Below are 22,619 nucleotides of genomic sequence, written 5' to 3' on the forward strand. Positions count from 1 at the left end.
TCAGAAGCATCTTGGAATATAAGCAGATTGCCAGCAGGGGTCAAGCAGAAACTGTGCTTTCCCCCTCCAATGGCACTTTATTAAACAGCAAGCTACATGAAATATGGGGTTCTTTCCTGTCTTCAGAAGCCTCAGGAAGAAGCTGATGTCACAAAGCAGTCAACAAGCCACTGGGATTTGTAAAACATCAACAGTGCTGAAAATCAGAAACTTTGCTCACATTTATTATTTTTACATCCCAATTTTATTTGGCTTAGATTACTGTAATGGTAGAGTGTCGTGCTAACATGTCCGAAAAATGTCAACTCATTATTATGCATAGATATTACATATCTTCAAGTATGCACCAAAACCTTTCTAGGCAATGCCCATCTCTAGGATGAAAATGATATTTGTGTTAAACCATGGCTGTTGCTAGCCCATTTCCAAGAGTGGTATATAGACCAGCATTGTGGAAATGGAATACCCAAACCATTTAATCTTACCTACTATCAGATAAGCTTGAATAAGTTGATTGCTTGAGGGAACTCCAGATCACCAATACATTGAAGTGAAAAGCCAGAAGCAGCATCTTCTAATACTTCCTCTATTCAGAGATGCTCAATAGCAAAAAGAGAAACTTCTCATCCCCTGTTTTCGTCCAGCTTTAGAGGCCTTCAAGTTTACACACTGTGCTACCTGAGAACCAGACAACACTCATGTTGGGAATGCGTTTCTCTTGACCGGTCAGACAGTATATAGAAGACATTGCAGCACTGAATTAGGTTCTCTCGGAGGGACTCCTGTAAGACCACTGTACTAGACACTACAGTAGAGCAGCTCCCCAAGACAAACATCTCTATAGATTTTGTTCTAGCAATTTAAGATCACTGAAAACATTTCCAATTATTATTCTAAGCTTAAACATCAGAGAGAGACATGTAAAGGGAAAGAAAAAAAACCTCTTTAGAGTATGCTGAAAGAGGCACAGCAGTAGAATGTGTATAAGGACACTTATTTCACCACTGTCTTTTTTCCTTCACCATATATTAAACTATGTCCAGAAATTCTCACATTTTACTGTTAAAAATAAATTAGATAACCATATTATCTATCACTTGTAGCAAGATACTGCCAAACAATTCAGTGATTTAAGGGATCAACATTCTAAACATAAATACAATTAAAGCCTTCTAATATTAATGCACACTTTTTATTATATTAAAATCAGGCAATGGTCTGATACAATAAAAAGGCTGCTTATGGAATACTGTTATGTTAAACTTTAATTACAGAGGATGTTAAATCCTTACAACTAATATTTTCCTCAAAAGAGTTAATGGAAACATCAATTGTTCATTGACTTGATAGCTGCTGCTTTAAAATGTGTTTATTTTTATTTTATTTTTTTATTTTTTACACAAACACTGATTTTTTCATAAAACTTAGGACACACTAGGTTGTTTGTATTTAAGCTTGCATCCACATTTCAGCAGTTAGTGGTCCAAAATAGTAATCAGAAAAGACAGTGATTTGCCAGGACGCAATGCCAATAAAGGAGGTCCTTAATCTGCTGTGCACACCATTCCCCTCCAATTCTTCATGGCAGAGTTTTTCCTCCTGAGACTTGAAGTGTCAGAACAAAGTCTACAGTATGCTGATTTGTCTCTAGTTGTCAGGTCTTTAGAAGGGCCAAAAGGTAAGTGCATTGTTTATTAGTTAACATTCTCAGGTCAATTGTAAAGCACCAAAATTCAAGTTGGTTTAACTGGAGTGTGTGTTTAGAATTTCTATATGCGGAGTTTCCCTATTAAGGTTTGGCAGCTAGCAGATCCAAGCAATCCTGGTAAATTACTGCTCTTTTCACCATGTCAAAAGCCTATCTAATATCAGCCGTGGCCAGCTTGGCGGTGTGGCAGCAGTGCCAAGGGGGCAGGGGAGATCCAAGTTTGCGAGCAGAATAGATACTCTTGTTTTCCAGGCTGGTGAAGACTAAATTCATTGCAAAAACAAAATGACAAGCACGAGGGGACACATCAGATGACTGCCCCAACACTTACCCCATTGCTGGCCACTGGCACGAAGAAGAGTCATAGAAGGGGACAAAAAATAAAGCAGCACCCCCACGAGGACAATGGGGGAGAGGAGAGAGATCAAAGAACCCTGAATCCCTCACCCAAGGCCCACATAACTGGGAAGGGGGACCGGGAGGAGAAATACAATCTATGCCTTGGCCAAAGGGAAGAAGAAAAGCCTACCCCAGATTATCAGGGCAATAAAAGGAAAAAAAAAAAAGAAAAGAAAGAAAACCCAAAAAGAACAACCACAGTCACATTCAGCCTTTACTAGAGATAGCACAAAGGGAGGGATGATTGAGGTTAGCACACATCCCCATTAGTAGTCCATAAAGCCCAGTGTTGTACTGGAAGCTAAAACCTTTGTGTCTCCTCTAATAAATAGCCCTGAGCTTCGACTCTATTGCAAAAGACAGAAAAAGGCGGGGGAAGGGGAATAACCCAGGCCAAACACACAGCAAGGTGATTGTGTGATGTATGCTTTCACAGTTGAGTTAGATGTGCCACACTGGTCTTGACAGTAATAAATTTAAATAGACTTTTCTTGATACCAGAAGTTCAACTATGTGGACAGTGGTTACACATGACAGGATTATTTGTTATAGCACAACTTATATTTCAAATGGAAAATTAGTATCATTTACAGTATTCAAGATAAACTTCCTTTGAATGGGAACTTCCTTTCCAGTATTTTGAGGTCTACAAGATGCATCTAGAAAATTTACTACTGTGGAAAATGAAGACAGCTTAAATTGAATAGGGGGGCATGATTTTTTTTTTTAATTAATTGCTGTAACATTGTCCTTCAGGTGGCTGAGGAAGTTTCATATTTTCTTTAGACATCATTAGACGCCGAAGTTCTTGCAGAACAACTTTGATACTATAAGAATTCTGCCATTTTGCTAGGACTGATATGGCTCTGGGATCCACCTAAAATAGACAAAAAACACCAAACCCGTCAGTCCTGACTGTTAACATATAGCTCCTTACTAGATGCCATTTTTAAAACAAAGAAAAGTGTTTTTCAGACTTAAACAGAAATGTAGTTTCCTTTCAAGTTTAGTAAGTATTCCTGTTGTTTAACATTCATGCTGTCAGAGCAAAGGACGGGGATGAAATCAACTACACAGTTCAAGTGTGGGAAAGTATTTGATGCATTATAGTTATGTCTCCGCTGTAAATTTACCATGCCAGGCAAGGGCACCCTCAAGCATGCCACACTGCTCCATGTAGGCTACCTCCTAACCATAAGCAGCAAACTGCATTTGTGTGGTGCTGCAAGCAGATTAAGACAAAGAATCAGCATGCAGCTACACTGCTCCAATTCAGAAAGCAGCCCGGGCTGAGTGGCACGGTGTGTTTGAGAGCACTACTGACTGGCATGGCAAGTTTATATATAGTGTAAATGCCATTTTCCCCCTCCCGCCCTCTTCCAATTCTCAAAGCAAAATCCGAGGGCATTCAGTTAAGTAACATGGGAGTTCAGAAAACACACCGATTTAAAATGTGTATGTTTAAACTAGGTTAATATAAACAGAAAAACTTACCACTCCATTAGAACTATTTACTCCATTCATATTAATTTTTGTTACAAATCTTACAAATGGAGGTGCTTCTGGATATTTAGGCCCACATTCTATTTTAAGGCTGTATATTCTGTTTTCATAAATTGTCTGGAAAAAAAAGAACATTGCGTCAGGTGGTACATGAATCACTTGACAAAGATGGTCACTGATATTCATGAAGTTTGAATTTTGCATGCCGTTTCTCAAAGGGCAATCATTGCTACAAAGGCTACACACTGCACTCTCACCTTTGAGAAATTTGCTAATGCACTGAACACCTCCAACAGACATTTATGACATTGCAATCTTATATTTAAAATATTATCTGTGCTTAAGGTTAAAGAACAAAACCGACATCACTTCTGGGGTACTAATTAGAATAAAGCGGTCTAGCTTTTTCACCAAATAGTTCAGATACATACAAAGAAATATAAAGGCAAGTAGAGTTTTGCACTGTTCACCTTACAGATAACTATCTTGGAATGGAAACCACTACTTCAGAGTAACCAGCGATTTAAGCTCAACTTACCAGAGAAGTCTACAATTTTTAACTCCTCTGAGTTTGAGACATAAATAAACCTTGAGGTTTTTCTTGTTTTCGTAACTCAACGTGCAGGAAGTAGGATGGAAAGTGGAATGCTCCAAATACAATACATTTAATAGTTTACTTGCCATCAGGATTATGTCTTATATAGCAACAACACTGGCTGGTGCTTTACAGACCTAAGAGACGCTAAACAACACGAAGGTATAGGGGAAGGAAGCAAAAAGTACCAAGGGGTGTTGGTTGTAGCTGTGTTGGTCTAAGGATGTAGGCCAGGGTGGGCAATTATTTTGGGCAGAGGGCCACTTCCTGAGTTTTGGAAAGCCATCGAGGGCCGCACGATAGGCAGCCCAGGGCAGATTAATATTACTTTTCTACATTTTTTAGGGGCCCCGTGGGCCGGATAGAACGGCCTGGCGGGCCACATCTGGCCCCCAGGCTGCATTTTGCCTACCCCTGATGTAGGCAGAGAAAGGGTAAATCTGATATCTTTTATTAGACCAACTAAAATAGGTGGAAAAATTCTTCCTTGCAAGCTTTCAGGTACAAAAACCCTTCTTCAGGCAGAGGAAGTGCCTGCAGTAGTGAGTGCATTGATTCTGCAATTTTTAAAAATAGTATAAGGAAACGGGAAGAAAGTGGAGGTCAACTTACGTGTGCAGCACTAAACAAAAAACACAGAATTTTTGAACATGGAGTTCTGGCATCCTGGGTGAAGAAGAGTGTCCCAGCTATAATAGTAATAATGGAGGCAGAATGACAGATATGCATAAGAGGAGTGTGACTTTCAGCATTTGGCAGTTTGGACACACTTTCCTGTAGAGTCAAAACTGCACTGCAAGCTTTAAAAAAAAGCCAAACAGAAGAGGGGGGAAATCAATCACAAATTAAGAGTTCTCTCTTGCCATTCTAGTATGCAGGGTCGCAGGGGCCTAAAGAGAAGAGTCTTTTGTTAGTGTAATGTATTTTATATTCCCATAGCTCATCTGGTGTTATTGGCACCATGCTCTAACCAAAGTCGCTGGTTTGATTTTCCATTGAACCAGATGATTTCTTGAGGTCCTCTTCAGCCTTACTTCTCTACAAAATCTATGTACACTCCCAGCAAAAATAAAGCATGGGTAATTCTTACTGCAAGCCAGGACTGCCAGGATTTTATATAGCAAGAGCTCTCTCAACAAACACAATAGTTTTCCCCAGTGAATACCCAGCTTGACCATCTTTTTAATATCTTTCCTGATACGAACCATTATAAAACACAGGAGTCAGGGGCCAAGTGCAGCTGAACATACGTTTGTGTACCTGCCTATAACACACAGCAAGTCTTATGCAGAGCTCCACAGTAGCAGGCTCTGGTTTACTAGGAAAAAATATGCATAGGCAGCGGTTTTCCTGTGCAACAGTGACATCCAGTGGTCAGTTATTCAGAACAATTTTCCAATTCCTTCGGCTGGAGATCGTCAGAAGGCAACAGACGGGAAAGGTGAACAAACAGAAGGTTGTTACGAGAACTTGAGCAAACTTTGTCTGTCACCTCTAGATAGATTAGGCAATCATCCACAATTCAAATGTCAAAACCACTCAGGTGCATTTTGCCAGCATGACAACACAGAAGCACATGCAAACTTTCAGGCTTCTTTGAAATAACTGTTTAATATAAGTGCTGCAAGTGAGAGACATTACAAGCTGGATTACTTAGCGCCTACAGATAATATGAAAGATTTACAGTCAAGGCTGAGGCCTGGCAGACAGAGTAAATATACAGCAAAGCTATCTGCACCAAGATATACGGGAGAAAAGGCCTGCTTCCATATATGGAAGTAGGGACTATCGGAAGCAGCAGCGTGTATCTAGTTCTAGAGGAGATTAATTTTTCTTCTGCCATCACCAAAATACAGACTCCCCTGTCAATACCCCTGCCTACAGGAGGAAACAAGCAGCTTTTTGGAGTTCATGTTTTGTACATCTCATTGAAACAAAGGAAACAAAACGGAGTATGAAGCCATACATGGTAAACAAGAGTCCATACTTCAATATAGTATGCTGCTTTCAAGCAAAAAAAAAAAAAATCAGTTTGAAAAAACCCAATACCAGGAAAAAACTTCATCTATAAATATAAATGGGTCAGAAAAATGAAAGAGAAAGAAAAGAAGCACACTAGAAAAATCTGCCTATGTTACTTCATGAGCTTGTTCTACAGTATGAGCTATACTACTGGTTATGGGCCAGCAAATAAATACCTATTAGTACGTGCAAGTTTCCAGTTAATCTACAAATTAGATTAAAACTTTCATTCTGCCTGAATGTTATGCAAGGTGTATATATGCTGATAATTTTTAACATCTCTGCATAGTAAACTCCTCATTAAAGCAAACTCCTTTCCACAACTTACTTTCTAAAATGAAACAAACACTCTCAGGAAAACAACCTAGGGCTAACTATGGCTATATGAATGAGTGGATGAGGGTAGTGGTCCCCAACCCAGGGCTTGCAAGCAACATGCTGCCCACTAATGCCTCTTGCTGCCAGCTGACACACACATCCTTGCTCCCCACATACACAGGTCTATTCAGTTTGACTTGCTCTGAATTTTTGTCTGCAAGCCGACAAAGGTCAGATACCACTGGATCAAGGGATACGTTTACAGCATCCGTCAAAGAAAATGTTTGGATGAATAAATGGTGATACAGAAAACATGGTATTAATGGTACAGCCTCAGCTGCCATGGTCAACCCAACCTCTCTTCTGTCCTGGTCAACCTCTCTCATAGAAGACTAGAAAAAGGGGTGCAGAGACTATAACTGCCTGTGTTTAAAGGGCTCCATCTAACAGGCTGAAAAAACTGAGGCAGACTGGACACAGAGACATACATAATACAATGGCACAGCAAAGGTAACTTGGGTACTTCCATTTATCCTTTCGGAGTAAGAGTCAATGAAGCTGGAATGGCACACCCCAATCCTGGCCTCCCCTATCCAGCACAAATGAAGAGTACATAATCAGTCTTTGGAATTCACTACTGTGAAGTAGAGACTCATAGCTATCAATAAGCTATGCGTCTCTAAGTCACAAAAACATAGTTTCACTATCCCATCTATCGTATTTTTAATACATAGAATAAATCCTCAAAGGCTAAATCACTGATTAGTAAGGGGTCTCTTACAGACATACTTCAAAGGGGTTATTTTTATTGTGATGTACCCAGCCCACCAGCAATCAGCAATAAAGTTCCTATTTGAAACATTTTTTTCAGTAAAATGGTTTTTTGCTTCCTTCCCTATCTGAAAACAGAAAGTAGAGTGAACTAAAGAGCCAACAGACCTAAGCTGCTTCTCAGCTATGCAATGGCAAGCTTGTCACTATCTTCATTGTTAAGACTGTAATACAATAAGTCAATAAGTAGAGAGACAAAGATAAAGTGGAAACACTAAGCATGATAATTTCTGTTCCACTCACTGTGATAACATGGGTGCGTTGCAGGCTTTTTTCATGACTTTTCTAAACAGGAGAACACAGACATTACCCAGACTCAAAACAATTATAAATAAAAATACAGGGGAGGTATGACAAAAGGCAGAAGTGCTGCCGAGTTAAAGTTTGAGCTTCTAAACATTAGCATTTTCTGACTTATCTAAAACTTTTGAGTAAGCAAGTTCGCTGTAACAGAAATAACCCCCCAAAAGTCCTCAAGAATTTCCCAAAAATGATGAATGAAGCTGAAGTGAACTCGCACAGAATATACTGAAAATAGAACAGTTAGCGAGAATTTTACCTGCATTTTCTCTAAATATACTTTCAAGGTTTTTAAACCTTGCTGTATTCAGCAGTACCCTGGGAATCAGAAGTGACATTCTAAGAGTACGTGTATACAGCACAAAACACTGTTAAACAGCAATGCTGAAGTTAGCCTTGCATATGCTGCCTCTAGAAGTAGAAGCAGTATAGCTGTATTAGCCCTCTGATGCATCCAGTCTAGGTCACACAGATTAATCCATGCTGGTATGCAAAAGCTAATTTAGCTTGGGGTATTCTCTGCACATACACAACCTAGAGTGAGTGAATGTGTAAGGACAAAAGATAGTTTTGTCACAGAATTAACTAGAGAATGGCTACCCAGCATTATTCAAACTTGTATGCAGAAAGATACACTGGCATATAAAATCCAGTTTTACATGCTAAGCAAACCAGGTTGCAAGTATATACCTGGTCAGATACACACCAGTGTTTAGGTTGGGGCAGTGGGAATGGAAAAAAAGCAGAGATTAGTGACATTGGCATTTTTATCTTTAAGTTGATGCTTACTCTTGGAGGCCCAATAATCATTCCTGTCCATCTTGTAAGTGTCATATCTTCATCATCTTCAAGACCCCAGCTAACTGTCCCATCTCCTACTCCTTTCTGACCTTCTTCAAGTTCTTCCAACAGACGAAAATTACGAGGAACTTTTACTCCTAAAAACAATCAGAAAGAAACTTTGAGAGCTGAGAACATCTGACAGTGAGATTAAACTGAGTCACTAGAGTGGTGCTTTTAGTAATCCTACATGTAAAACAGTTAAATCAAAACATCAAGAAAGAGCAACATCTGCGTGAGGGTAGGTTACCAGTGTGAAGATGCTTTCATGTTTAAGTTCTGGTCTTTTATGTGGGAAAAGAGCTGGTCTTACACTTTAGAAATCATGCTACTGGGCCAAGACAGCACTGTGCCAAGACAGTGTATGCAGTGAGAAAAAGGGGGACCTCTCATCTCTCCAGCGGAATAAACAGCATAATAGTCTTACTTCCTGTCCACATGATGCAGAAGATCCTACATTAGCATTTTGTAAGAAGCTTAACATCACTGAACCTCCTCTGAACATTTCAAAACAGCATTCAAAACAAGATGACCAGTTTTGTAATAAAAGCAGGTGAATCTGAAGTCAATTCACGTTGCCTTCATCAGTGTAAGATGAAAAGCACTTACACCTCCCATCACTGCAACATCTGAACACCTCAAACTTTAGTATGCATAGCCACACAAAAGCTGCAGGAGAGACGCAAGTTTTTACTTGCATTTTCCAGACAGGGAACTGAGGCACAGAGGTGCTAAGTGACTTGCCCAAAGTCATCCTGAATGTCTGTGGTGGGGGGAGGACTTGAACCTAAGTTTCCTAGGACTTGGCCACTGGAACATCATTTGTTTCAAGATGCTCAAGCTGCAGCCATTACAGACCCTGAATTAGTCCACCACTGAATTCCAGAATTTACAGTACATGTTTATGAATGGGCCTAACTAAGGAAACAAAACTATTGATATGATGTAGAAGTTAACAGTTATTTTCCACTTCAAAAAACCAAAACAAAGCTTTTTAAAGTGTACCACAAGCTTAATTATTAAATAGTTGCACAGTCCTTAGTATAGTACAGCTGAACAGAATAGCTGGTTCCTTTCTCTGTTTGCATCTCCAGCATAGCATAGAAAAAACAGGCTGGAAAACTATTCTTTATGGGACAAAATATTTTCAGTGAAAAGCTCTTCCAGTTCTTCAAAAATTATCCTCAAGTCAATGGCACCAGAAAGAAGCAAGGAGAAAGCCTTGAAGGTGATCCCTTTGATTGCTTGAAGATATGGAAATATAAAAGATCTGTGGATGTACACAATGTGACAGTCCTTAGATTGTGACAACTTTAGTAGCTTTAAAGTCTCCCTCAAATGTCTTGAGAGACATGAGAGAGACTAAAATATTAATTCTGATTTTACTGTGAAAAGAAATTCTGCTAAAGCCTCAGAGAGAGAGAGAAAAAAAATCCTTAAAAAAAAAATAAAATCACAACCACACATACAAATCAAAAGCATCTTCACTAGTGAAATTAGCTTGCTGGTCAATTTTGAGAGAAAAATATTATATATCGTATTCAAGAGAGATCTGAAAATACAAGATCATAAATACATGTCAGCTCCAGTAATGCAGTTCTGAACAAATGCAATACTAACAGAATTTTTCAGAACCAGAGAAGATGAGCTAAAAAGTACCAGAATTGAGAGCAACAAGAGTACATACCCTACATTCTCAAAGCATCCCATGGTAGAGTCCAGGCAGTGTGACGGAAGAAGTCTTTCAAATCTTAGCACTTCAGCACAGTGGAGTGAAGAGTAGAGAGGAAACAAGGGAACTGGCACAAGCAGGAAATGACAGAAGTAGAGAGGCCCGGGATAGGATTTTGAATAATTTCACGATCGTATGCCACTTTTTCAGTCGGTGCTCAGCAAGTGATTCAAGACTATACAGTAAATGAAGCTGTTGTCTACAGAACTCCAGTCTTATTTTCTGCAGAAGCTGATGGTTGTATGGTGAATGAGAGAGGGGACTATGCAAAAAGACTCACACAGCTTATGATTAACACATCTGAATGCCATCCCAAAAATTCTAATCTTGCCTCCATCATTTAAATCCTACACAATACCAGCCAGTCATCTGATTCACACTTTTTACACAGGTCACTACTTCTTAGGAATGCAAAACCGGAGACCCTCAAATCTGATTTACAGAAGTGCTGAGTAACTAACTGAAGCCAAAGAACCTGTGTTTGAATAAGCAAGGCTCTGAGAATGCTCAGTAATCTGAACACTAAAATCAGGCCTCTTAAATTAGAGGCTGGAAATGATGACAGTTAGTTTGATTTTAGTTTTCTTTTGCTTCAACTCCTCATTTGTAACATGGAGATAATATCAGTTCGTGTCTGTAGGTGCTGTGAAGATAAGATTTATACGCCAGGAAATCATTTTTTTGACATTCAGAGCAAGGATTGGGCAGTCTGTGGGAAGACATGGGGCCATGTGATGAAGGTAAAAGGAAATACTAGCCATTCATTCAATGAGTAACATCCTTTCTGTGCGCTCAGTGAGGTAATGATCTTGTATGACAAAAATAATTGCACAATTCAACACCACACTATAAAATAAATGTACCAGGAGCCCAATTCAAGCTGAAACTCTCAACTTCGGTATTTCTTAATATAAATGTTGCAAACGTTAAACTTTGCAACCTAAACATTACACCCTAAGGAGGTAGGGGGGAAGGAGGGATAAATCTGATCTCAGGGGGAAGAAAAGGCAACATTGTTTCAGGTCTATTCCAAAATATAATCACTGATCAGATATGAGTTAGAACCATAAAATAATTAAGGATTATAGAGCAGTAGCTCTCAAAACAGTCTGAGAACTACATCCTGGTACTTGATCACATGTTGTATTATAGAGAGAAAACAGACACATAGTACTTTGACACAAATTGTTAGCTTACAAGCATTAAGGGGACTTCAGGCAAATGATAGGAGTGGGGGATCCGTGAGACACTTAACATTTGGATTTCAGGCTAAATGGGAAAACCTGCAAACCCTCATTACTGTGAGAAGTGAACGGTTGCTGTATGATCCTACGTCTGCCTATACAATGGCCTCAGCACTCTCCAAGAATGCATCTTTTAGCTGAATTGGAAAGCCCAGAGCCAAGATCTGGCACATAAGGCCACATCACCTGGCCCACAGGACTCAACACAGCCCTGGAAATTTGGCAGCAAAGGAGCAGTGACGGCATCAATTGCTGTAGCTGTGGGAGCTGTTTGCCCCACTGTCAAATTTCCAAGCGGGAAGACCTGCCTCATGCGCCAGATGCAGGTCTGCAGACTGGCCCCATGCCTCTCACCTGGCCCCTGAGACCAGATGCATTGGCCCCCACTGGCTTAGGGCAGTGGTTCCCAAACTGACAGATTGCACACCACCAATTTAAAACAATAAAACCATAAGTACAACCAGCAAATTTCTCAGTTAAACCTTAAGTACCACCAGAAATTGTGTGTCATATAAAGTAATTATAATAAACCTGTTGACATGTACCACTGACAGCTTGTCTGTGTACTACTGGTGGTACCCATACCACAGATAGGGAACCGCTGGCTTAGGGCATCATATGACACCTCGCTACCTCATCATGCTACAAGAGTCAAGTTCAGAGACTACAGAAAGGATGTCCTGTGCTCATTCAATATTTGCTAAATTACTTCTGGAACCCAGGACCAAAGCAAGTTCTGAGACGCAACACATTTCTAGAACAGCTGACTCAAGCGTGAGTCAACTGCATTTTCCACACATGGCAAATACTCTGCATAACCCTTTCAGTGTAGTTATGGAGACTGCCAAGTCAGTAAGCAAACAAGCTTGTTAGCTTCATGAGTCCTTGAATACACACACACACATACACAAAGAAGAGATAAGTAATTAAACTGCCAAAACAGGCTTTAAATTATGTTTTATTTTAGTGAATCATAGAATCACAGAGAAGTAGGGCTGGGAGGGACCTCCAGAGGTCATCTAGCCCAACCCCCTGCCTGAAGCAGGATCATCCTTACCCAAACCATCCCATATAAACCATTATCTAAACTCTACGTAAGACTACCATCAACCATGACCACACAGACCACACCCTAACCTGCCACAGGTCAAGAGGGAAGACTACAACAGACAACATCCTGCTTCTATGAGATCCCAGGAAGAGGTCCACAACTCCCACTACAGAAGAAGGCAAACCCCCACAGTCCATACCAGTCTGACCATGGGATACAAATTCCTTCCTGACCCCAAATATGGCAATATGTCTGGCCCTGGGAAAGAGAGGCAAGACCCTCTAGCCAGGAACTTCTGCTTTTGGTCCCAGCAGGAACACTGGCACACTCCAGCCAAAATCCCTAGCCTTGGCTATAGCCAACACTCAATGCCTCTAAAAAAGGCTTAAAAACACCCTGACATGTAGCATGAGAGGTAGGGCAACCAGCAAAGCCCACAAGCTTGGGAAATACCCATAGTGGAACACAGGCATAGCTACACCTAGATCAGTGTTTCTCAACCTGCGGGTTGTGACCCAGAAGTGGGTTGTAAGAATATATGAAAGGGTCATGAACAAACTTTGAAAATGGATCAAAGTTTAAAAATGGATTCTCCTTTAAAGGAGAAAAACGTGGGAAACCGTGGCTTTCCCCTTGTAGGCTGGCAGAGTTCCAGCTTGCAAGAGACTACTTGAGCCCCCCCTGCTCCACACATCCACTCCCTGCCCCTGTGGGAGGGGCTGGGGGCAGAGGGCAGCAGGTCAGGAGTGAGGGGTAGGGGTCAGTACTGGCCATCAATGTTTACAAATGGGTCCTGGTACAAAAGATGTAGATGATCTAGGTCAGTGGTTTTCAACAAGTGGCTGTCCAATCTCTTCTTGAACACCTTCAGCGATGTAGAGTCCACAACTTCCCTAGGCAGTCTACTCCACTAATAATGATTCCAGAACACTATTAAAATCAACTTCACATTTAATTTGACTTCTGATACAAAAGATGCAAGAAAAATCCAAACAACAGTTGGCAGACCTCATGGAAATCTTCCAAAGAGAGAGAAAATACATGTGAATTAAAGAACAAAAACAAAGCAAAAAAAATGTACTTACCATGACTAGCTCAGACAAACCCCATGAAACATTTAATTTTTACCATAGGCCTGGAAAACAAAACCAAGTGGCAACCATAAGCTTCCCTGACAAGTGATAGTGATAGACTGATATTGCAGCCATGATGGCTCAGGAATTAGTTGAGAGGCAAAGATTTCTTAGGGTGATAACTTTTATTGGACCAACTGCATAACTGGGATTGACTTAGACAAGCTTTCAAATGCAAGATATGATCTGAAGAAGAATGTCTTGCATTCAAAAGCTTATCTAACTCTATCCCAACTGTGCAGTTGGTCCAATAAAAAAATATCACTAAGAAATCCTTACCCCCCTGACAAGTGGGGAAGAATTTAAGGTTCCTGGCGGAGGGGTGGTAGACTTTATAGATGTGAAGATAGCATTCCAATTGCTAACTGACAGTGACGCTGCATTAAACAGAGCTAAGCCTGGTTCTGATGCAGACTGAAATTGAATATTGCTAGTCAGTGTTTGTTATCAAACCACTTTAACACTTAACATAAAACAATCTGCAAGACCCTGGCACAAAAGGTTAAAATAAAGGATGAAGATGACATTGTCATAAATCAAAAAATAAAACAAATAACCAACCACATTCAGTCAAAATCAGAAATTAGAATTTGTGCATCGAGTTGATGAACACTGCAAGCAAGACTACAGAAGCATAAGCGTCTCAAAAATAGATCCATTCTGAAAAAGCCACCTGCCTCAACAGCACTAATAGACCCCACTGCAACAAAGAGGACAAACATACTTTTGGGGGCAGAACCTGTACCAGCTGAGTCAAGCTAAGTTTTGCCACTGATGGCAATATGCACAGCATCAAGAGGTAAGTGTGCAAGGTGTTGTAATTTCATAATTCTGAAAGATTACATTTGTAACTTTTCGTTCCAGGTAAGAATCAAGTCACAAGCATTTATCTTTTGATACATTTATCTCAAACTGTAAGGCATAAGGTAGAAATGATGCAGAATATCCAGAAGAGCTTATATTTCAGCAATTAGGAACTTTAGAAAAAAAAGAATCTTTTCTGTAACGTTATTCTCTGCACGATAATGTAGAGAATTTCAGATTCTGACCTGAACCAAAGCCAATTTCAACTTTGGCAATTATTCCTCATTTAAATGAAATCAGGTCTCAACACTAACCTCAACTGTGCGCACATACACAAACAATCAACAGAAAAGTGTTTTCAAACACGAGTTCCTTATTATGCTTGATAACACAGCCTGAATTGTATCTGTTAGGGGTGTACTGATAAAGATGTTCTTGGCCAATACCGACAGCCGATTATTAACCAGCCATATTGGCCAATACCGATCCAATAACTGATATTAACTATGGACAAAATCATGCTGCGAGCTGAGTCACGCTGGGCCGGGCCGGGCCGCTCAGCTCCACCCACCCACGTCTGCAGCATTCTGCGCCTTTCACAGCGCCCACCCCTCAGTCTGCGCCACACCAGCACCTGGTTCACCGGGACAGTTGCTCCGTTCCAGACTAGCCCAGCCAGCCGGTAAGGGGATAGGGGTGTATCCTGGGTTGTCCCTGCTTGTGAAAGGGAACCCAGGCATCTGGAGGCCCCGGCCCCATAGGCAAGAGGAAACCCAAGTATCCAGAGGCCCCAGCAAGAAGGCATAATTATCAGAGAAGTTATCAGCTACAAGGGACAAAAAAAGCCAATGTAAATTTCCCTTTTATCAGTGTCGATCTGATAGGCAACCAATATATCAGTGCACCTCTAATATCTATTCCAAATACTTTTGCAGAAAGTAGGGGTGCACCGATAGAGATTTTTGGGGCTGATACCAATAGCTGATTTTTAAGGAGGCATATCAGCCGATACTGATCCGATTTCCAATACACAGCCTGGCAGCTTGAAGAGCTGCGTCCAGCTGGTAAGTCTGTTGTGGTGGAAGGGGAGGGGAAAGGGAAGGGATGTGTATGTGGAGGGGCAGATTGAGGCCCCTGTGGTGAGGGAGGGAGGGAGTGGGTCTGCCCAGCTGGGGCAGGACAGGGATGGAGCCACAGCTCGTCATGGGGACATTGGGCCTGCACTCACTGGCTCCTGCCAAGTGGGAGAGTGATCGCCACTGCACCCCACTGCCCCATGCTGCATTGGGGGGGGGGGGGAGGGGGGGGGCCGCCCCCCCCCCCCAAAATTTCCCTGTAGCCCCCCCAGCCCCCCCTCCCAGTGCTGTCACTGCCTGCCCCGCCCCGAGCACAGCCTGGCCCAGCCCCAGCCAGGAAGAGCCCGATGCAGCCCCCCCCTGCAACCTGCCCTGCCCCACACAGATCTGGGGGGGCATGCCCCCCCCGTGCCCTCCCAGGATGTGCGCAGTGACAGGGGACAGCCCCCTTCCTCTGCGCCCCCTGGACAAACCGCAGCTCCATCCTGCACCCTGCTCTGGCTGGACAGTGCCTGCCCCAGCCCCATGCCTTCCCCTCACCGTGGGGGCCTTGATCTGTGACCCCCCCACACCCATTCCCTCCCCTTCCACTGCAACAGACTTGTCAGCTGCACGCAGCTCTCCAAGCTGCTGGGCTGTGCTCCTCACCCTGTACATGTTGCACTGTGGCTGCACACATGCATGGGGCATATATCAGCCACATCAGGCTGATTTCCGATACAGTCAATTTTCTTTATATTGGTGCCAATGTGATATTGGACCGTTGTATCAGTGCACCTCTAGCAGGAAGTAGTGGGTTTGAACCTTATTTAACTGGACAGTTTGTCTACAACACTACAACTTAAAGTGCTAAATTTAAGTGTTGAAGTCTGACCTCAAAATACATTAACATTTTCATTCTTTGTCAAAACTCTGTCAAATCTTTAAAGTGACCCAACATTAAATGTTGAATAAGAGGCTTTGGGTTATGACAAACTGTCAGCAGATAAGAATTTAATGGTTCATATGCTGACCCCGTAATTATGCCCCTGAATTCAAAGATTTCTACTCTTAATTCATGTTTTGATATTAAAATACAATTCTGATAAAGAAACCGTGGTAAAATGGCCAAGGCAAACCTACATTATCATAAAGGGGTCTCAACTCAAAGTGTTGCCAACCTCCATCTTGCTGGGGTCATCTGATCCCAGCAGTCTTTCCTGCCTAAGTGCAGTGGGGCTGGACCCGATGACCTGTAAGGTCCCTTCCAGCCCCTAACAACTCAGAAGGCTTCTCAGTGAGGCCCTAAAGGGCCACAGCCCAAAGGGGAGGGGAGTTCAGGACAAGTGGTTGCTCTTCAAAGGAGCGATCCTGGATGCACAAGCCAAGACTATTCCATCTCGGAGGAAAGGCAGCAAAAGGGCACAGCAGCCCCCTTGGCTATGGGCAGATGAGAACCTGGTGGTATTTAACACCAAAAAATGTAAGGTTCTCCACCATGGGAAGAAAAACCTGCAGCATCCTTATATGCTCAGCAGTGCCACGCTGGCTAGCGCTACGGGTGAAAGGAACTTGGGGGTCATGATTGACCACAAGATGAACATGAGCCTTCAGTGTAATGCTGCAGCTAGTAAAGCAAACAAAACACTGCTTGCATCCATAGAAGCTTCTCAAGCAAATCCCAGGACGTCATTCTCCCCTTGTACTCGGCCTTGGTGAGGCCGCAGCTGGAGTACTGCATCCAGTTTTGGGCTCTACAATTCAAAATGGATGTGGAGAAGCTTGAGAGAGAGTGCAGGAGAGCCACGCGCATGATCTAAGGTCAGAAAAACAGACCTTATGACGAGAGGCTGAAAGCCATGGGACTCTTCAGCCTGGAAAAGCGCAGGCTCAGCGGTGATCTGGTGGCAACCTATAAGTTTATCAAGGGTGCCCACCAGGATCTGGGGGGACGTCTGTTCACCAGAGCGCCCCAAGGGATGACAAGGTCAAATGGTCAAACTCCTCCATGACCATTTCAGGCTGGACATAAGGAAGAACTTCTTTACTGTCCGAGCCCCCAAGGTTTGGAATAGATTGCTGCCGGAGGTGGTTTAAGCACCTACTTTGAACATCTTCAAGAGACATTTGGATGTGTATCTTGCTGGGATCCTATGATCCCTGCCGATTTCCTGCCCCTGGGGCAGGGGGCTGGACTCGATGATCTTCTAAGGTCCCTTCCAGCCCTAATGTCTACGAAATCTATGAAACTATACATCTATGAAGTCCAAATTTGAGGAGGGTGGGGGGTGGAATCATTTTTGCTACTTATCTTTCAGGTGCAAGACAAACCAGAAACTACAACATCAACTAGAATTTATTTTACTAAGGGCAGCATCTCAAGCTAATATAAGGGGGGCAAAAAAAGATTAAACTTCCATTTTTGATGTGAAAAGCATCTCATTCCTCTTTACACTGCCTCTCCCAACCATGCCCCAAACCTGGTTATTGTTGACTTAAGTATTATTAGATTTTCTGAAATTAGTCTTCTTGATCAAGTGCACTTAATTAGCTAACACATCTATATTCCAGTCACATGTTGTTTTAACATAATCATAATATCCAAACAACTGCAAATTCACATGAAATATGAATCACTTTGCTTTAATGACACAAGATTTTAGCTGAAAATCAAGTTTCCTACCAGTTTAATACCAGGTATTTTAAAGTACACAAGAATCACAATACTGAATAGAGACAAGGTGCACCTAGTACAGGAACTGTCTCTTTCAGCACCCAACATGGGGAGTTTCAGAAGAAGGTGTAGAAACCTCAGTTGGCAGCTGTGGGATAATCTACTCATTCATAAGGTTTCATCTTGAACCCTGGAGATTAGAGACTGGCTACATCCCTGGAATGTAACATTTAATAAACCTACAATTTGTCACTATTAACTGTAACTGCTCTTTGCTACACATATACATGGTTACAGTTGATCTTTTTTCAGATCTTGCTAAAAGTAACACCCTGTGCCAGCAAGTCCAGGTTTTTGTTGTAAGAAAAAAACCCCCACCTGGTCTCTATCAGTTCTGTATCAGTTGTGCTTTTCATTTTAATTTAATTCAATGTATCCCTCCTTCTTGTGTTGAGACAGAAAGAAGCTTCCCATCTACCTTCTCCACAGCATTCATTATTTTATGTGCTCTTATATCCTCTCCTGTTTTAAGGTAAAACAGGCCAACCTGCTTGATCTCTCCTTGTTATATCCTGAATTATGTCACTCTTTTCCAACCCCCACTTATACAACATCTCTTCTGAGATGGGAATCCCAAGACTACCCATAAGGTTGCAAATGAAACTGCATCACTGATTTATGCAATGGCAACATATTTTCAGCATTATTCTCTGACCCAGTCCCTATACATTCTAACGTCTTGTTTGCTCTTCTTGATCACAGCTGCATATTAAGAGAGGTTTCAACCAAGTTGTCTATAACGATGCCCAATTCTTTCATTATCAGAAAAATAATTTTAAAACTTAAACTCATACCTTAAAAGGTTCTAAAACGTGTCTCTCCAATGAGCATTACTTTGCATTAAGCAACACAAAGCTCTATATGTTATCATGGTGCCACTTTACCCAACCCGGTTAAGTCCCTTGGAAATTCTTCACAGTCCCCTTCCTGTTCAGCTGACTAAAGCAATGTTCTGTCATCAGCAATTATCTTACTGCTCACCCCACTTTTCAGATCAGAAACTGTATAAACATTAAGAAATGTAGTATACAGCATTGGATCTCATGGGTACCAAGCTGCTTGACTTTTATTGCAGAAATGTACTATTTAATTCTACTTTGCTCTATCTTTCTCTCTCTCTCAGACAGTTTTAAAACCAGAATGTCATCAGGCCCCTCCGCACATGACTTACGGCAGCGGTCTCCAACTTTTTAAAGTAGGAGATCACCTTTGGCATTTAAAACCAACCCAAGATCTACAGTCTGCCACCACCACCCCGTTCCCCACTTCCGCCCTGCAGGTAAGTCTGTGGGGAGGGAAAGGGGGGGGGGGGGTACAGATTGAGGCAGAAGGAGAAAAAATTATTTGGTGGCGTGCCTCCCCAACAGGTAAGTCCCATCTGGCTGGGGCCCCACTCAACTTACCCCTGCTCCTGCCTCTGCAGCACTGTCCCTCACTGTGGGGAGCTTGATCTAGCCCCCGTCACTTACCTCCCCCACAAACTGACCTGCTGGGCTGGGACACGCATGTGCATGCATGCGGGCACTCAGCCCCCAATCTCAGGCTCAAATTGACTTCAAGAGGCTTGGAGATCTACCGGTGGATCAAGATTCACTGGTTGCTGACCACTGACTTATGGCCTTTGATGGCAATACTGTGACAGGGAACCCTGGTGGCAATTCAGTGGTAGAGGGAGCAGCTGGAGGGCTCGGAGCACAGCTGATAGTTTGGGAGCACAGCACCGGCAAGTGGGGCAGCACCTGACTCGCAGTGAGCTGCACTAACTTGGACCATTAACCCCATAAGGTTGCTGACACCTGTCTTAGGGTCGTCTGCACTGAAGACAATACCAGAGCCAGCTACCTACCCTGGAAATCTTCAAAAGGAGACTGGACAGTCACCTTGCTGGGGTCACTTGTCCCCAGTTGTTTCCTGCCTAGTGCAGGGAAACTGGATCCAATGATCTACAAGGTCCCTTCCAGCCCCTAACAATCTATGAATCTAAGAATCCATGAAACTATAGCTGGGGCAGCCTGGAGCTCTGCACAGGCTAATTTTCTCACTGAGCAACAAAGTACATTAGCTGACATGGCAGCATGAAGCTCTGCCAGGCTAATGTACCTTGCTGTTTAACAGGAATATTAACCCACGCAGAGCTCCCTGTTGCCACAACCATACTACTTCCAATACACTAGCTAGCTCAAGAATCCCTATACCGTGCTGTCTATAGCACAGACATAGCTTTCACCCCTCAAGAAACCCAGTCATGGCCTTTTGAGAGTCTTCAAGTCACCTGGTTCCCCTTTATTTGTATGTTCAACGAATTCTCAGAGTAGTGCGGTTTTCCTTTCCAGAAGTCATGCTGTTAGACTCTCCTATAATTTCTTTCCAGGTGTTTTATTATTCTAATTTTTAAGCATTTCAACCCATTTGTTAGATGGTGTATGGCTTTCTTGTTCATTTCCAAAATCACCCCTGCAGCCTTCTATAGAAATACAGGGCTAACGTATGCTACCTTTTCATTTATTCTACAACTAGAAATTTTTAATGAGATTGGACATACACCTTTGGAATTCAGCTACTTCCAAGAGAAGCAAACAGATCCACATGTTTTACAAACAAATATGCACACATTTAAAGGTTTTTGTAAAACAAGTATTTGTAAAACCTGTTTATAAATAAGAAAGATCATTACACTCCTTGCCCAAAGCCCACCATGAATTGGTGACTATAAATAAATATCAAGGGATTGATCTTTCCCTTGTCTCTGTACCCAATAGACAACACCACATCCAAAACTTTTAGCATAAAAAAAAAGTACAATACAAACTGCACTGCAGTGCCACTGTAATATTACTGAAAGGGATGGGACATAACTGTTCCTTTTAGCAGGAAAGGACAGTCTAATAACCTAATCGGTAGTCACAGGGTGGGCTTTATTACCAAGAATAAAGAGCCGCATCAGTTACCAGCTGGACCAGCTCACAGTTGCATTTAAATGGAGTTGCTCACTTGGATTTTTCAAATCCAAATTCAGAGCTGTCTACAAAGGCTCAGTGTTCACGTAACTGTGTTGAAAAGTTATACACTGATTTTCAAAGCTTTTGCCAAAAGGAAAGGTACAAACAAAACCCTGCCAGCAGCAGGTTAAATATGTCTGTCATCAGATGCCTGAATAAATATGTATGTTGCCACACCTATTTATTCTTCCCTAGCTCTACGTTACCTGAAGTACAAACTTCCCACTTCCAATTCTGCAGAGCCGATAAAGCAGCAGCACTTTTAGAATTGTATGAAAAAAGATGGGATGTGACACAAAAGGGGCCGCCCGGCCGATTCTCTGCACTTAACTACACTCTCACAACATCTCTCAACGGGGAGTTGAGGCAGATCAAGTCAGATCTACCAGGGGTGCAGCTGAAATACCCTACGGAAGCCCTGTATCGAGGCGAGTTTAAAAATGTCTCAGTAATCTTACATGACCTCTCCATCCGCACCCAAACAACGCATTCATGGAGCTGCACTGACTTAAAAAGAAAGACACATGCCTTGTTCTTCCAGCCAAATGTAAATGGAAGAAAAGTCAGAAGCTGCAAAAGATTATTGGGGAAATACGGCTGCCTGCTGGAGTGACACAAGAAGCCGATAAGGCCCCGTCACAATTTCACATCCTGTGCTGGGCGTTTCAACACGGGTCTCCTAGAATACAAACCGCACAAGCGCAGAAAAACCAGCGGTATCGGGATTACAAGGACTTTTAAACACAGATCTGCAAAATACAGGCCTCGTAACAACTGCTCACACATTTTTAAAATCCTTCTCTTCTGAGTGATCGCTCTTGTTAGAAGACCATCTACGGAAATAGCTACGGCCTCAAGAGAAAAATGAAGATCCGCTTCGTTTCCTCGGTCAAGGCGAGGGATTCCCCTTGAATGACCTGCTTCATTTTAAAATTTGGTGGGAACCACTTGAAACAAATCCTGGAGGCCAAAACTGCAACTCAGGCACAGCAGAAATTAGCACCCAAAAGTGAAACTCATTTGACTCCGCTTCACTTCTTTCTGTTACTCTGCTTAAAAGTGAAGCGGGCGGCACTGGGCAAGGTGGCGAATCTCTCCCGGGGGCATCGCTGGCCGACGCTGCGCCGGGGTTCCGGCGGCATCAGGACCTGGGCGCCGGCAGGGCCCAGCCAGGCCAGGAGCGGGGTGGGGGGACAAACCCTCAGGCGGCAAACCCCAGCTCGGGGCCCTCGGGTGGGCCGGCTCCAGGCGCAGCGGTGTCGGCCCAGAGCAGCGAGTGGGCCCGGGCCCGGGTCCGGGGGACGCGGCAGCGGGCGGGCGGGTCGGGCCCAGCCGGCGGGTGCTGAGGCCC

The 22,619-nt window shown here is 42.7% G+C and overlaps 1 protein-coding gene across 2 annotated transcripts; it reads right to left on the reverse strand.

Moving 5' to 3' along the window:
• Positions 1-1,173: 1,173 nt before the first annotated feature.
• LOC106721866 (ubiquitin-conjugating enzyme E2 variant 1) lies at positions 1,174-12,237 on the reverse strand. Of its 2 annotated transcripts, XM_025197352.1 has the most exons (5): positions 10,204-12,237; positions 8,466-8,614; positions 7,620-7,661; positions 3,602-3,727; positions 1,174-2,984 (listed from the first exon to the last, which is right to left on the reverse strand). In XM_025197352.1, exons 2-5 carry the CDS (start codon positions 8,508-8,510, stop codon positions 2,838-2,840), a joined length of 360 nt encoding a protein of 119 aa, XP_025053137.1. In that variant the 5' UTR covers positions 8,511-8,614; positions 10,204-12,237; the 3' UTR covers positions 1,174-2,837. The 2 variants fall into 2 exon arrangements, with proteins under 2 accessions (XP_025053137.1, XP_014372668.1); XM_014517182.2 differs by lacking the exon at positions 7,620-7,661 and having other exon boundaries at positions 10,204-11,139.
• Positions 12,238-22,619: the final 10,382 nt, after the last annotated feature.

Source organism: Alligator sinensis, unplaced genomic scaffold (genome assembly GCF_000455745.1).
Source record: "Alligator sinensis unplaced genomic scaffold, ASM45574v1 scaffold115_1, whole genome shotgun sequence".
Classification (NCBI taxonomy): domain Eukaryota; kingdom Metazoa; phylum Chordata; order Crocodylia; family Alligatoridae; genus Alligator; species Alligator sinensis.

Coding starts and splice junctions, on each gene's coding strand:
- LOC106721866 (XM_025197352.1), bottom strand. CDS start 8,510: ATGACACTTACAAGATGGACAGGAATGATTATTGGGCCTCCAAGA. Junction 3,728..7,619: donor AACGCACCCATGTTATCACA/GTGAGTGGAACA, acceptor TTTTTTTTCCAG/ACAATTTATGAAAACAGAAT. Junction 2,985..3,601: donor TAAATAGTTCTAATGGAGTG/GTAAGTTTTTCT, acceptor TGTCTATTTTAG/GTGGATCCCAGAGCCATATC.